This window comes from Meleagris gallopavo, chromosome 3 (genome assembly GCF_905368555.1).
Source record: "Meleagris gallopavo chromosome 3, MGAL_WU_HG_1.1, whole genome shotgun sequence".
In the NCBI taxonomy this organism is placed as follows: Eukaryota; Metazoa; Chordata; class Aves; order Galliformes; family Phasianidae; genus Meleagris; species Meleagris gallopavo.
The window spans coordinates 10230063-10243683 of NC_139406.1; the positions used below are offsets into that span (position 1 = coordinate 10230063).

Genomic DNA, 13621 nt, shown 5'->3' on the forward strand with positions numbered 1-13621 from the left:
TAGCAGAGTATTAAGTGGAACAGTAGTTTTATACAGTAGAAGATTGATTAATAATGCAAGCTTTTCATCAAATTACAGGTTCCCTTTTGTTTCTTTCCAGCCTAGTTATTGCAGTCTTGTGACACTGCCTGGTTACTGGGAGAAAAACTGAATTCTGATAAGAAAAATTAGGAAGATTGCTTCAACAGCCCAAATTGGATAAATTGTTAACCATAATAGATACTACAGCTTAGAAATACTGGAAAACAAGGTTAGAAGTGGCTAGGTTAGAAGGATAGATTTTCATCTATCACAGAATTGGGAACTTCTATTTAAAATGGAGGGTAATTGTTCATTCCAGTGTTGCAAGTGTTCCCCAAACATCAATGTATATAATGTTTGCATAGGGGAGACCTTATCACTCTCTATAACTACCTGAAAGGAGGTTGTGGCAAGGTGGGAGTTGGCCTCAGTTCCCAGGTAACAATGATAGGACGGGGTGAAATGGCCTCAGGTTTTGCCAGGGGATGTTCAGGTTAGATACTAGGAAACATATCTTGTCAGAAACAGTGGTGATGCACTGGGACAGGCTGCTGAGGGAGGTGGTGAAGTCACCACCCCAGAAGGTGTCCAAGAAATGTATAGAAGGTATGATGTAAATGTCTTACAAAGCATTCCTGATTTTCTTGGCTTGCATTCCGTATTTCTAAAAGACAAAACCAAGAGCAAAGGAAGCAAAGAGGGGCTGCACACCTCTTGTTTATTGCATCAGCAAAGTGTTTTTTTGCAAGAGGTGGGGCACGCTCTGGGAAGAAGTGGCTATAGTTGTCTGTTCCCACTTGGGAAAGTGATTTCCAGCCCATGTGGAGAACCAAAGGGACATCCAGGAAGTCAGCAGGGAGCTACTTGGGGGACCGCACAGGGAAGGGGAAGCAAGGCTGAGGGTGAGGGGTGATCTTCTTGCAATACAGCTTTATTTGCCTCTCGTCTCAAGTGCAAACAGCTCTGGTGCTGGGCATGACCAGCAAGAAGTTCTGCTCAGTGACATCGGCTTGGGTGGCTCCAGCCAGCCCGGCCTTGGGTGCCACACGGTGATGTCACAGTGCCCACACAAGGGCCTGATGGTGACACCTGAGCATCTCCCAGCAGAACGCCCAGGCAGTGCTGGTGGATTTCTCTTGCCAGCAGGCAGGGAGAAGACTGCCATAGTGTACAATTGGCTGCACGCTCAATCTTTGGTGCAAACCAGAAAGGAGAAATTGAAATGGAGGCATCAGTAGTAGAAACAGCTTCTGTTTCTGAGCTGGAGGGGCTGCTTGAGACCTCTGCCTTCAGTCATCTGCCAGGACAGGACCCGCTAGCAGCTGGCAATGCTGCTGGAACAGCAATAATGGAAGAACAGGAATCAGAAATGGATCTGGTTGAGGAGGAAACCAAACGTTTACATCTGAGTTCCTTCAAAGAAAGCGCTGGCCAACCCAGTATCTTCCCATCGCTCAGCTTCCCACAGAAACTCTGGGTACTGGCAGAAAGTGAGAATGTGAAGAGCGTTTGGTGGGGTCTTGGTGGAAACTGGTTGGTGATTGTGGAAGAACTGTTTCTGGTGGAAGTCCTGGCCAAGGAAGGACCCATAAGAGCTTTGTTCGCCAGCTCAACTACTATGGCTTCACCAAAGTTTCACAGGCTATGGAAAGAACACCTTCGCTTCCTCAGTTTCTGGCTGAGGAAGAAGTGTTTGCTAGCGATAGGAAAGTAAGTACATCAATTGTCCCTATGTGAATCAGCACTTACAGTGCATTCACAAAGTATCTTGATATAGTCAGGCTATGTGGTAGGACTGAACTGACCAGTAGGTGAGGTTTAACCCAGCATTTGGCTCAGCTCCACACAGTTGTTTGCTCACTTTCTCCCTTCCCATTTGAATGGGGGAGAAAAATGAGAACTTATTAGTAAAGAGACAAGAAAAAGAATAATAGCTGTGCTGGTGTATATCTCTATACACATATGTGAATAAATATAATAAGTGATCTATAAGAAACTGCTCACCAACTCTGGAACCAAGCCCAGGACACTCCCATGCCCTCCAAGACTCCTTCCATTTGATGTCATATGGTGTGAACTGTCCCTTTGGCCAGTTTAAGTCAGCTGTCCTAATTCTGATCCATCCCAGCTCCTTGGGCCTTTTGCTCTGTATAGTACTGCTTTGCAGCAAATAAAAACATTGGTGTGCTATCAACACTGCTTTTCTCCTGAAAGCAAACTGTAGCGTCATACCAGCACTCTGAAGAATACAATTCCATCCCAGCTGAAACTAAGCCACCGATAAACCTTGTTAATGCCCACATTTGTCCTCAGCCATGAAAAGTCCTAGTTCCTGCATCTTGCTGTCCTTCAGCCCCACACTGACAGCAGCTAACTCTTGTCCTTTTCAAGTTACTTCTGTACTCTAACCCATTCTTCAGGAGACATTACCCACACCTGCTGCAACACTGCAAGCAAGAGCAGCCCTGAAAAGAAGTGCTGTGGCTGCCTCTGATCCTGCCCTGCAGGAGGTTCGGAATGAGAGCCCTCAGAAGAGCAGCCCAGGTGCCCAGCTCACATGGGGAGCAGCTGCTGGGCCAGAGAGGAGCCTGCAGGAAGCAGAGCCAGAAGACACACAGCCAGTGGCACTCATGGGGCCCCTGCCAGCCAAGCGCCCCAAGGAAGATACCCCCTGAGCGCAAGCAGGCCCTGCTCACAGCCTGCCAGAGCCTGCCACAGCACCAGCGTGGCAACAGTGCCAAGCTTTGCCCTGTTCCACGCTGCCACTGAGCAGCAACCAGATGCTGGGTGCCACTTGTGCTCCTTCGGCGCACGGCATTCTGCCCTTTGTGGTGCCCACTTTGACACCTGGCCCTGTTCAGAAGGAACTCTCGCAGGCCCCAGAAACACCCCAGCTGCAGGCTCCCTGGGCCACCCTGCCTTTCCTTTGTGCATGTTTTGCGATGGCCATGATGGCAGTGGTCAAGATGATGCCACTGGACTGGCAGCCATGGGCTGCCCAGCGTGCACCTGCAGCCAGCACCAGGCAGATGCCAGCCATGGGACGGCCCTGTAGTATGGGACCCACTGCAGGCAGCGGGACAGCAGCCTCTCCTACTTGTTCCTACTTTGTAGCTCATAGGTGTATACTTTAGGAAATAGCATGTTTAATTAAGTCACCTTCTCAGTTCTCGTGCCACTTTGTTCATTTATTTATCTACTTATTTACTTAATTCCTCTGGATAGAATATGTTTCAATAATAAACCTTTTCCTTTGTTACATTCTTTTATAAAGTTATTCACTCATTTCAAGCTAAAATCTCAGCCTGAATTTGTATTTGGTCTCCCAGAAGGAAGTAGAAGCAGTGGTTCTAAGAGGGATGGAATCCTTTTCCCTAAGAGTTACGCTCTAGATTCTTTGCAGTAGAGAGCAAAAGACTGGGGAAGGTCTGCACACCTCATGCACCAGAAGTGCTCCTCCTCATCGCAGAACCATAGAACGGCTTGGGTTGGAAGAGACCTTTGGAATCACCAAGTTCCAACTCCCTGCCACAGGCAGGGCTGCCAGCTGCTAGATCAAATACTAGATCAGATTACCCAGGGTCCCATCTACCAGGCCTCTCTTTTCAGCCCATCTCAGCACCTCAACCCTCCCCAGTAAAAAACTTCCCCTGACATCTAATCTAAATCTCCCCTCCTTGAGTTTAAATCTAGTCCTCCTTGTGCTATCACTATCTATCCTTATCAAAAGTTGATTTCTCTTCCATTTACAGTCTCCCTTTGAATTCAGAAAGGCCCCGGTGAGGCATCCCCACAGCCTTCTGTTCTCCAGCTAAACAAGTCCAGTTCCTTCAGCCTGTCTTCATAGAAGATTTTCTTGACCAGAGTGAGGTGGGCATGAAATAGGCTCCCCAGGGCTGTGGTGTCCCCAAGCTGCTGGAGTTCAAGGAGTGTTTGGACAATACTCTTGGTCTTAGGGTTTTAATTTCCATACAGGTTTTCCCTGTGTGGAAGCTGGTGGTGTATTCACAGATCCTTGTTGGATCTCTTCCAACTCAAGCTGTTCTACGATTCTAACAATTCTACTGCATAGAGAAAGGGTGCTGTAATGGAGAGATCTTCCAATATTAGGTAAGAGAAAGAGTAGTCGGTGTGCTTGGGGGAGTGGTGAAAGCTGGGATTTATTGCCTTATTTGGTGAACTCCAGTGTAGTGGATCGATGTTACAAGCACCAAACTCTCAGTGGTGTGTGCAAACTTGGAAGGTATGATCTTAGCCCATCTGAAGGAAGCAGCAGAACTCCTGTTGACTTGAGCAGGACTGGATTCTGCTCCAGACCTGTGTGTTCTGCTCATCAGCAAATTGCAGTGGTTCCTCCCTTGGCTGCTGTGAGCTTTGAGCTTGGCAGTCTTGTGGCCTCTGTAAGGCAGGGTGTTGCATGGTGGTTTGCTGTGCTGGCGCGATGTGCGTGAGTCTGCAGTGTAGACTTGCAAATTGAAAGGCATGGAAAGTGCTATATGTCACAGTCGTTTAGACTGCTGTGCACTTAGCACTGGAAGTTTTATAGAAAGGCAAAATATACAATTCAATTACAACTGCTGCAATGCAATCCAAGTTGATCTAGTTTCTCCCACATGAGCTGACCACAATTTTAAGCTTGGCATAGCCTGAAAGCTTGAGGAATGTATTTTCAGTAATTGCCAGGCCACTTCATTATTTCTGTGTATACATAAACACTAGGCTGTGATCATAGTGGTCATGCTTGAGCTGCTATCTGAAATTCACTTGTGCTATAGGGATTGACTAATCTGGTTCATACTGACAGCAGTTTCCATTTACTGTATTAGCTCTCCTTGACTTTGAGTGCCATGCAACTCCAGCTAGAATCAGAAAACAAAAACTGTTAAAAAGTACGAAGTGCATGAGTCATACAGCAGAAAACCCACGTGTCACAGAATCCATTCTTTCTTGTCTCAGAAAATGAGACCAGGTGGCAGAAAATCCATTTATAAGATGCCAAGACTATGAAGCATATAGTGAGGAATAACAGACGGTCATTTAGCTTTTAATCTTATGGGAGAGGAATAGCAAAGAGTCAGTCCTTTGCAGCCTCAAGACGTGCTCTTACTTGGCCTGCATAAACTTCTCCCTTAGTTAGTGTTTCTATTTGTGCACATATCATGGCATTCATAAGAGCTAATTCCTAAAAGTTCTTTTCTTTTGTTCCCAGGCAAAGTCCCTTGTGCAGTCTGTAGGTTTGTGGGTTTGGGTTTTTTTTCCTGTTTTTCTCAGCTTCATCTGTTATGAGTTCTCTTGCACAGGGCAAACTAAAGCTCCAAGTTAAAACTGGATGTACTTCTTTATTCTTTCCTAGCAAATCTATTTCTTTTAAGTTTTTTTCTCAGGATATTGATTGCTGGTAATTTAATGTGTCTCAACTGTGAAAAGCTGTTATGACAGTTTCACACGCTATTGCAGTTTTTTATTTCCCCATTCACAGACAAAAATGGAAGATTTTGCTCGCTGGAAACTGTAATATATAATTCAGCTAGCATCACTCCTGTCAGTAGGCAGATGCTGTAACTTCCAGCAGTTGGATTGTTATTTTAAAATAGCCCAGTCTGTAATTATTTGGCATGGTCTTTGTTGCGTTTCTATAAATGAATTAGTCCAATTAAATGAATCTTCAGGTAGTTGAGACACTGTTTCACTAAAGAATGTGCTGAACTACTTTGAATTCGGCATATAAAATTAAGCCTGTACTTAGGGAAGAAGTGGAAGAACACGCGAGACTGCCAGCATCCCTGCCCATCCTGTCACAGGACTGTTTCTGTAAGCTGACAAAGGTCTGAATGTAACATGGATGGTGACTTTATTCACTACCATCCGGTTCACCTCCAATGACAATCCTGTCCTTTTCAGCCCTCGCCTCGCTTAGTGAAGCAAGCAAAGTCTTCAAGGTCTCCACACTGCTGTGTAGGTTATCCTGAAGACCAAGTTGGGTGCATGGACAATACCCACTGCCTTTCCCTGATTTTAATTGGAAAATAACACCTTCTTTCCTACTGCCTTCAGCACAACTCCAGAGGCAGCAATATCTGTTGAGTAGATTAAAATTTAAGTGCTCTAATTAGAGAAAGGGAAGGAAGTTATAGAAGGAAAAGAAAACCTTATTTGAATTTGTTTTACCTTGAAGAATGTGTAGTGCATTAGAATGAGTGAGCAGGACTGTCTTAAAAGTGGCAGAAGTTGAGTGCTCTCAACTTCAGAAATGCCATATTTATGGTTGCCAGAACAACTTTCATGCAGTGCTGGCATGGGAAGGTCCTGCAGCTTCCCCATATGGCCTCCCAAAGAGTCCCTGTCTCCTTTCCTCACTAGAAAAAACTCACCTCTCCTGGTGTGCAGCCAGAAGTGGTTCAAAGTTTTGCCCATGTCAGCCCTTGACTACTTCTCTGCTTTGAATGAAAAGAACAAATTAAGCAGCAAATTACAGGCCAGGTGAAATGAGACGTTCCCAAATCATTTGTTGATTTGATAGCAATCCTAATTTGTTTTTTCTCTAACAGTAATGTTCCACTAGAAATCCCTTGTCTGTCTTCAGAAGGGTCTATGTGAGGCCCAAGGCAGATGCCATTTGAGTCCATGAGATATTCTGTGTTGCCTTTTGCAATAGATTAGCACAGCTTTCTCTCAGCTGAGATACTATGGGGAAAAGTGAAAGATTGGGGTATGCCACCCAAAGCAAAATGTGATTTATTCTCTAGTTAGTTGGTGTTGTCGTGGAACTATCAGGTCCATGGTTGGTAAAAGCCCAAACCTGGTATGGTTTTAGTCCAGCTAAATTCAAATATATGGTTCCACAGAAACATAACAAAACACTGCAGTGATGGTTATAGACATCCAGAATAAAAGAGAATTTATGGATGTGGAGCTTTTTCCAATGGTAAACAAGGGACGGTTTGGACAAAACAGGAGGAGAGAAGACCTTAAAAATAAAGAAGCCATCTAGCATTCCATATGCAGAGAAAACAATTTCCATGCCTCTTATCAAAAATGTGTTAAATCAGCTAACATTGATATAACTTCAAGCAATTAGGAGCACGCTAATAATGATATGAGTCTTCAGCTGTAAATAATTACGCTGCCTCAAGGCTATGCTTTAATTCTTGGCTTGCTGTATCTATAAACAATAATCAAACTGCAAAGCAAGTTGTGTTGTTTTTGTTCACAATTTGTGAAATGATTTCTGTACCCTACAGTGATGCTGATGGCTATTTTGACCTTCAAGAACTCCGGCCTGTGAGGCTAAGAGCTAATGTGTACTTCCATCGATCTGAGTTACAGGCACACAGCAGGTTACTGTGCCTGTTCTTCACAAGTACAAAAGCTGCTATCGTCAATCAGTGTGTGTTGTGAAAAGGGGGCTTGCTGCTGAGACTCAATAAATAGGGACATTAGGAGGAAATGTTATAATTGCTGCTACCCACATCTTGTTAATGAGTAATGTACAGTTAGACTCCATGCAATTGCAGCTAAACTGTTTATACAATTTATTCTTATGTTGCAACTAACATTTAACATAATGAAGTATCATAATTGCAGCCATTAAAGTCAAGATTAAGATTTGTTTAATTAGAATTAAGAAAATGTAGAATAGACTTTGAAAATGTAGGGTTTAGTGGGTAGAATCTGCAGCATGTAGGGAAATTTAGAGGATGAGTATTAAAGAGCTTTGTTTGTAGAAAAGCAGTGCAGATAGGGTGTGATTCTGCTGTCATCCCTGCTTTTGGAGCAGCTCTGTTGTAGAACATACAACACTGACACAGGTGTGAAATTGAAAATGACCTGCCCTCCAGTTCTGAGTCTGATTTTTAAATCCTCAGATCAAATGTAAAATGGTCTTTATTTAGAAGGCAGTGTGTGTATACTTGGCTTCCTGATGAAGTGTTCAAGCACATCTGTATGCAGAGCTGCTATTTTATCCTTGGTGCAAACCTAAAATAAGTTTGGCACGAATGGGGGATTAAGAATGGAATGACTCTATAGACAATGATACAGAATTATGATATACATATATATATTGTAAATATAGTAATGTATATCAACTATCTTGAAACACTGCAGATACACAGTCAGAGTCAGGTAAGCACCAGTATCTGGGAGGGGGAGGGACGTAGGAAACAGAGAATGGAGCCCTGAAACAGAAATTGTATGGGATATTTGTGTGAAACTGCAAGCAGCTTTTTGGAAGTCTAACAGTATTTAGAGGCAATATCTCAAGGCTTGTAGTTTGAATACAGCCCTGTGTTAGAGTTCTGAGGGAGCAAAGTAGATGGTAAAGTAAAAACACCATGTTATTTGTGAGGCAGCTCAATTAGCTGGGAAGGGCACTTGGGTGGGGTGTCTGTCTCCCAGGGCCGGTATGTCCACAGGAAATACTACTGCCAATTTCACCTCAGCTTTGAGAACGTGATGCAAAAAATACAGTGCGTTGTGTTGAAAAGATAATGTCAAGAACATAAACTGGTTTTGGAGAAATCAAAGTAATTTTAAAATTTTCTTTATATATATATTTATTATTATTTTCACATCGTGGTTTCTTTTCCCTTTCCCATTTCAGAGTGGGATTGAACATTTTGCTGCATTTGGCGTGGGTTGGTTAATTTGGCATGCAATGGTTAATTGTTTGGGGATGCTGTGATTTCTGTTGTGGGCAGAATTTTGTGCAGATCACAGTTGGCTGAGATACGAAGCTCAGGAACATTTTATTTTCATAATTTCTAGAAGCTTTTTTAAAAATATCTTTGTATCATTTTCAGATTGGATTTTGAATTTACTGAGTAAATATATTGCAGCAAAGATCTTTGTAATGGCATATTAAAGAACTCACTGATCATAAGCGCTGCAGTCAAACATGTGATAATTTATGCAAAGAATAATTATAGATGACAAACAAAAACAAAGGCCAATTAGGACGATTACTGCTGTGGTGTCATATCAAATGAAATTTTTATCATTCTTTCTCTCAGCACTGGACTAAATCACAGCATAAACCTGTTGGTCAACATTTCTGAAAGAAAATGAACGAACAGCTGTAAATATTGATACAATGCTGAAGGTTACAGACAAAGTCAGTGTTTATCTAAGATTTAGATTGATTCCCTTTAGAAGGATTTATATAAACATGGAATAAAATTGGCATTGATTTCATTTTTAGGGGAGAAGTCACTGACTCTAAGATAAGATACATTCAGATATATTTGGTTGACTTGCAAGAAACTGAGCTGTGCAGTTGTTGTGTCTTTTTTCTTGGCTTGCTTTCAGTATATACAAAATAAGAGTCCTGTGACAGCATTTTTAAAGCCCAACTTATTTATTTTTATTTTTAAATAAGGTGCAACATTGCTTGCTGAAACACGATAGTCCTGTTCTCACACGATATAAGCACATGCAATGTGTATTCCCAGAACTGCACAACACGCTACTGGAACAATTTGTTTTTGAATGCTAAGCACTGTTTCTAGTTCCTTTACCCTTAACTTCTAATTCGTGTATTTAGGGAAGCTTGTTGCTCAGGGTATCAGATGTGCTGCCCTCTCCTCATCTCCTCATGGCTGTTGTGCAGATAGCTGGGAGGAAGCCTAAGGCTCAGGGATATCTGGAAGGGGTCTGGAAAGGGCTGTTTGAATTACCAGCATGATACCTTGCTAGTCTGAGGCAACAAATGCCTAATCCAGACAAAAATACCTTTTCCAAGTGCTTGTAAATACAGTCCTGGGGCATTGCAATGCCTGTCTTGAAAGCTGTAAGGTGTACTGATACACACTATTACAGTGGACTTCTAATTAGTGCCATAGCTCTCCGCAACAACAGAGAATTTTCTAAGGTATGTTCTCCTGGTGGTTGTAGGCAGGGATAAAAAGTCTTTACCACAGAGACCGCAGAGGACCTCTTACCTGACTCTAAATGTAGTTCAGGTTAGTTCTGTGTGAGCAGCCTACACTAGGTGATCTCTTTGGAGATATCAATAGCAGTAGGAGCACCAGTCCACCTTGTCCCCATCTGTGAAATCTCTTTCCTCCCTTCTCCTCAATAATTGAGTTAGGCATGGAATAGAAGAGGGGGATGCAAACTCTTTGTCCTCTTGTTAAGAGCTGACAGCTGATAGTTTTTTATTTTTAGAAAAATAATTTTTATAATGCTTAAGGCACATGGTGGAGATGTGGGGCAGGTACACTGAATTTATGTTTTTCATAAGTAAAATGTATTCAGCATCTACGTTCCCACCCTTCAGAAAGAGAATCCTTATCCAGCTGGAGCTGGTCTGTTCTATTTTACTGATCAAAAGCCCTACCACCCTACCAGGATTTACTTCATTATTGAGTCCCATTGGTAGTGTTTCTATGAGTTAAAAAATAAGAAAATAATAAGCCTGACGCAAATGATACATCTTCTAAAGCTATTGTGCCTGAGTAGGTAGCACAAAGGGTTTCCAGGCGGGTGCCACCCCATGGAGCTGAGTTGCTGCAGCTCCCTTTGTCCGTGGCGCCGGGAATGCCAGTGTCCTCAGCTGACTCCAGCTAAAATTGGCAAAACAGCTCTTGGCAGGACTTTGCATCCCACCACAAGGCTGTGCCCTCAGCCAGAAGGGGATGCTCAAAAATGAACCAACCCTCCCTGCCCCCTCCTCACCCAGACTTCTGTGGGCACACTGTGAAATTAGGGTGTGTGACCCTTGTCACACTCTGTGAAATTAGTCCAGTCTTTTAATATCTCATTAGAAAGACTCTTCCTTTTTTGCTAAACTTGGCCAACTGGCAAAAGAAAATAAGAGCCCTGAGAAAACATTTGTCTTTGTGCAGCAGGAGGGGAAAAGCTAAATCCCGTTACATTAGGTCTCTTCAGCTGGGAGTGCAATGATAACGACTGCAGAGAAGCAATTTTAGTACTTCCCAATGATTACAGGTTTATAGTTCCATAATTATTTAATGCTCGTTAGATTTATCTTTTTAAGTATGCCGCTTCTGATGCAAGATATCTTGCTAAGCTAATTTGGAGCGACTCCCTGCCAAATCAATATCAATCTTCTGGCAAATATTATTAAATATTTGTTTGATACCTATTTACAAGTAGGAAAATAATTTTGCTGCCAAGGGATTGTAAATGTGTGGAAAGACCCTCTGACAGCTTACTTCACTCACTGCCTACGAGCCAGCGTCTGCATGCCAAAGTTGGAAGACTAAGATGAAGAACATAATTAAGGAAACATATGAAGGCTAGCGCAGGGTTTGAGATTAATTAGCTGTGCGTCAATAATCTCATCAATATCCGATTAACAAATGACACATTGCCCAATGAAACATATTGATTCATTCACCCTCCACACTGTTAATAAATTGAAGCTGCTTTGCTAAATGAGAAAGCTGACAAAATAATGGCTTCCTAATATTCCTCCAGTATTGTGATAAAAACATAAAATTAGCCCAAAGTATACTTAATTTAGCAGCACTGTCATTGTACTTATGAAGCCTGCTAATGAAATAGTTCTAAAAGATATTTTTGTAGGCTGAATCGTAGAATGGAAATGTTAATACAGGGATATGCACAGAGCTAGAAGAGTAGATGTTATCTTTTGGGATTGGGGTCCTTAGATGAACGTGTTCTTCCAGAAATGAGGAAAATATGTTGTTTAATGTTGGGCCTGGCATTTTAATGGCTTTTTGTGTGTGTGTGTGTGTGTGTATGTTTAAATACGATAAAATATTGATGTCTAAGTGTAGTATGTAAGAGACCAGAATACAAATTTTGTCACTGGAATTTTTTTTCCTGTTTGTTTAACGGGGATAGTATCAGTACTCTGCCTCGTGAAGGCCAGATTAAAAAAATTCATGGTCTTAGAGGAGGAAGAATATTCAGAAAAGTTGATGAAGGAAGCAGGTGGGGAATTAAAGGAGTCTTGTTTTCTTTCCTATGTATTGACACACTCTGCCTGCTCCTATAGAAGAAGTTCTCTTAAAAAAATGTGGAAACATAGCTGGGGACAAGATGTGTGCTATTTACTCATCTCATTGCCAGGGGCATTCAAAATAATTGAAAACACCAGCAGCATAAAGCACTGATGGTGTTTTTCTGCTGTGCAAGTAGTACTACCTTGTTGGTTTCTTATGGTTGAAAAAATGGTGCTACCACAGCTGTGTCTCACACCGACTGCATTAATGCTGCAGAGAGGGGCAGAGGAGCTGCTGCCAGCCTTCGGGGCCTGAGCATGGTTTTACCTGGCACAGAAATGGGGAACAAGCCCCTCTCACAGCTTCGCAGAAGGGGATGCTCTTTTCTACAAGCTACAACTCCTCCTCCTGATGGGAATAGCATGTGGGTTTTAATACTGAGGAAGGCATACAAGGTGACCACCCTCCCTCCCTCCCTCCCTCAACACCCCCCTGACATCTGCTCCCTGAGTGGCACAGCGAGGCATACCATCCCAGGCACCTCCAGCCGCTCTGCTTGGAACAGCCCACCACACCCCTCCTCCCAGCCCAAAGGGGCTGCTGGTGTGGGCTGTCCCCGCAGGCAGTGATGGGCAGCAGGTGTGAGGGGGACCCGTGGTGCAGGGAGGCAGCTGTGCTGGCTGCCTGCCCATGCTGCTCTGCTCCAGAGATGCTGGCACAGTGCCTTCTCCCCATGGAAAGCAGGGTCAGGCTGAGAGTGTGGGGATCCTCTGGAGGGTAGCGAGTTGGGACCCGTGCCCACAGTGATGGTTTGGCTGTGTTTGGACAACTCCGTGCATCTGAACGTGTGCTGAGAACGCTCTGTATGGCAACTGAGGTGCTGGAGATTCTGGGATCCAGATGATTTTTGTTTACCTGCACGTATGTGTGCACATGTGTACTCATTACACACAGATCCATATGTAAAATCTTGTCTCAGGCTCTCCAGGAGGAAAAGTGGCTCCTGTAAATTTTCAAGATCCATGTTCTAGGAAACTTGGAGGGTTTGAGATCTAGAGGCCAATTTCTTATTTTTTAAATAACTATTTAATGTTCTTGTGAGGCTTTTACTGTTCATTGTTATGCATTCAAAACCTTAACTCTTGGACCTCACAAAAAGGTTTTATGACTGTGGCTAGAAATTAGTGATCAAAAAGGCTCTTTAAGCATTTAGGCTCATTGCCTTGTTGTTGAGGATTGTTCCCCACCGTGAAGAACTATTTCTAACCCCATTTTAAATGAACCAGCTAACGTTTGGTCCATCTGTACTTGGCTCTTAACTAACTGTCATTAACTTTTTAGGGCTCCATGATATGCTGAATAACTTGGAACAACTAATGATTTTATTACCAATCTTAATATTTAGAGTTCCCTGTGGAGTCATGTATGGTTCTTAATGAAACCATTATTTACAGGATTAAAATCTCTTGGCAAATTCCTTTCCTTCCGACTACACAGAAATTAACACAGACTTACAGTCCAACCTGGGATGAAAAAGGGCTTTATATGATTTCTGCTTTCTTTAAAAATATTATTCCTATAAAACATCAACAATCAAAATTACAGCTTATTAACTTTCTACTTGAGCTCAGTTTAGGATAGCTTATTACTGGAAGCAATTATTATTAGTT

The 13621-nt window shown here is 42.8% G+C and overlaps 1 protein-coding gene across 1 annotated transcript in view; it reads left to right on the forward strand.

Annotated features, from left to right (window-relative positions):
• Nucleotides 1–1243: 1243 nt before the first annotated feature.
• The window catches only part of LOC100539960 (uncharacterized), a 193068-nt gene continuing 180690 nt past the window's right edge, over nt 1244–13621 (forward strand). The window contains exons 1-2 of the mRNA XM_031552754.2: nt 1244–1731; nt 7263–7302. Coding sequence (XP_031408614.2) covers nt 1244–1731; nt 7263–7302 — 528 coding nt within the window. The remainder of the gene's footprint in view (nt 1732–7262; nt 7303–13621) is intronic.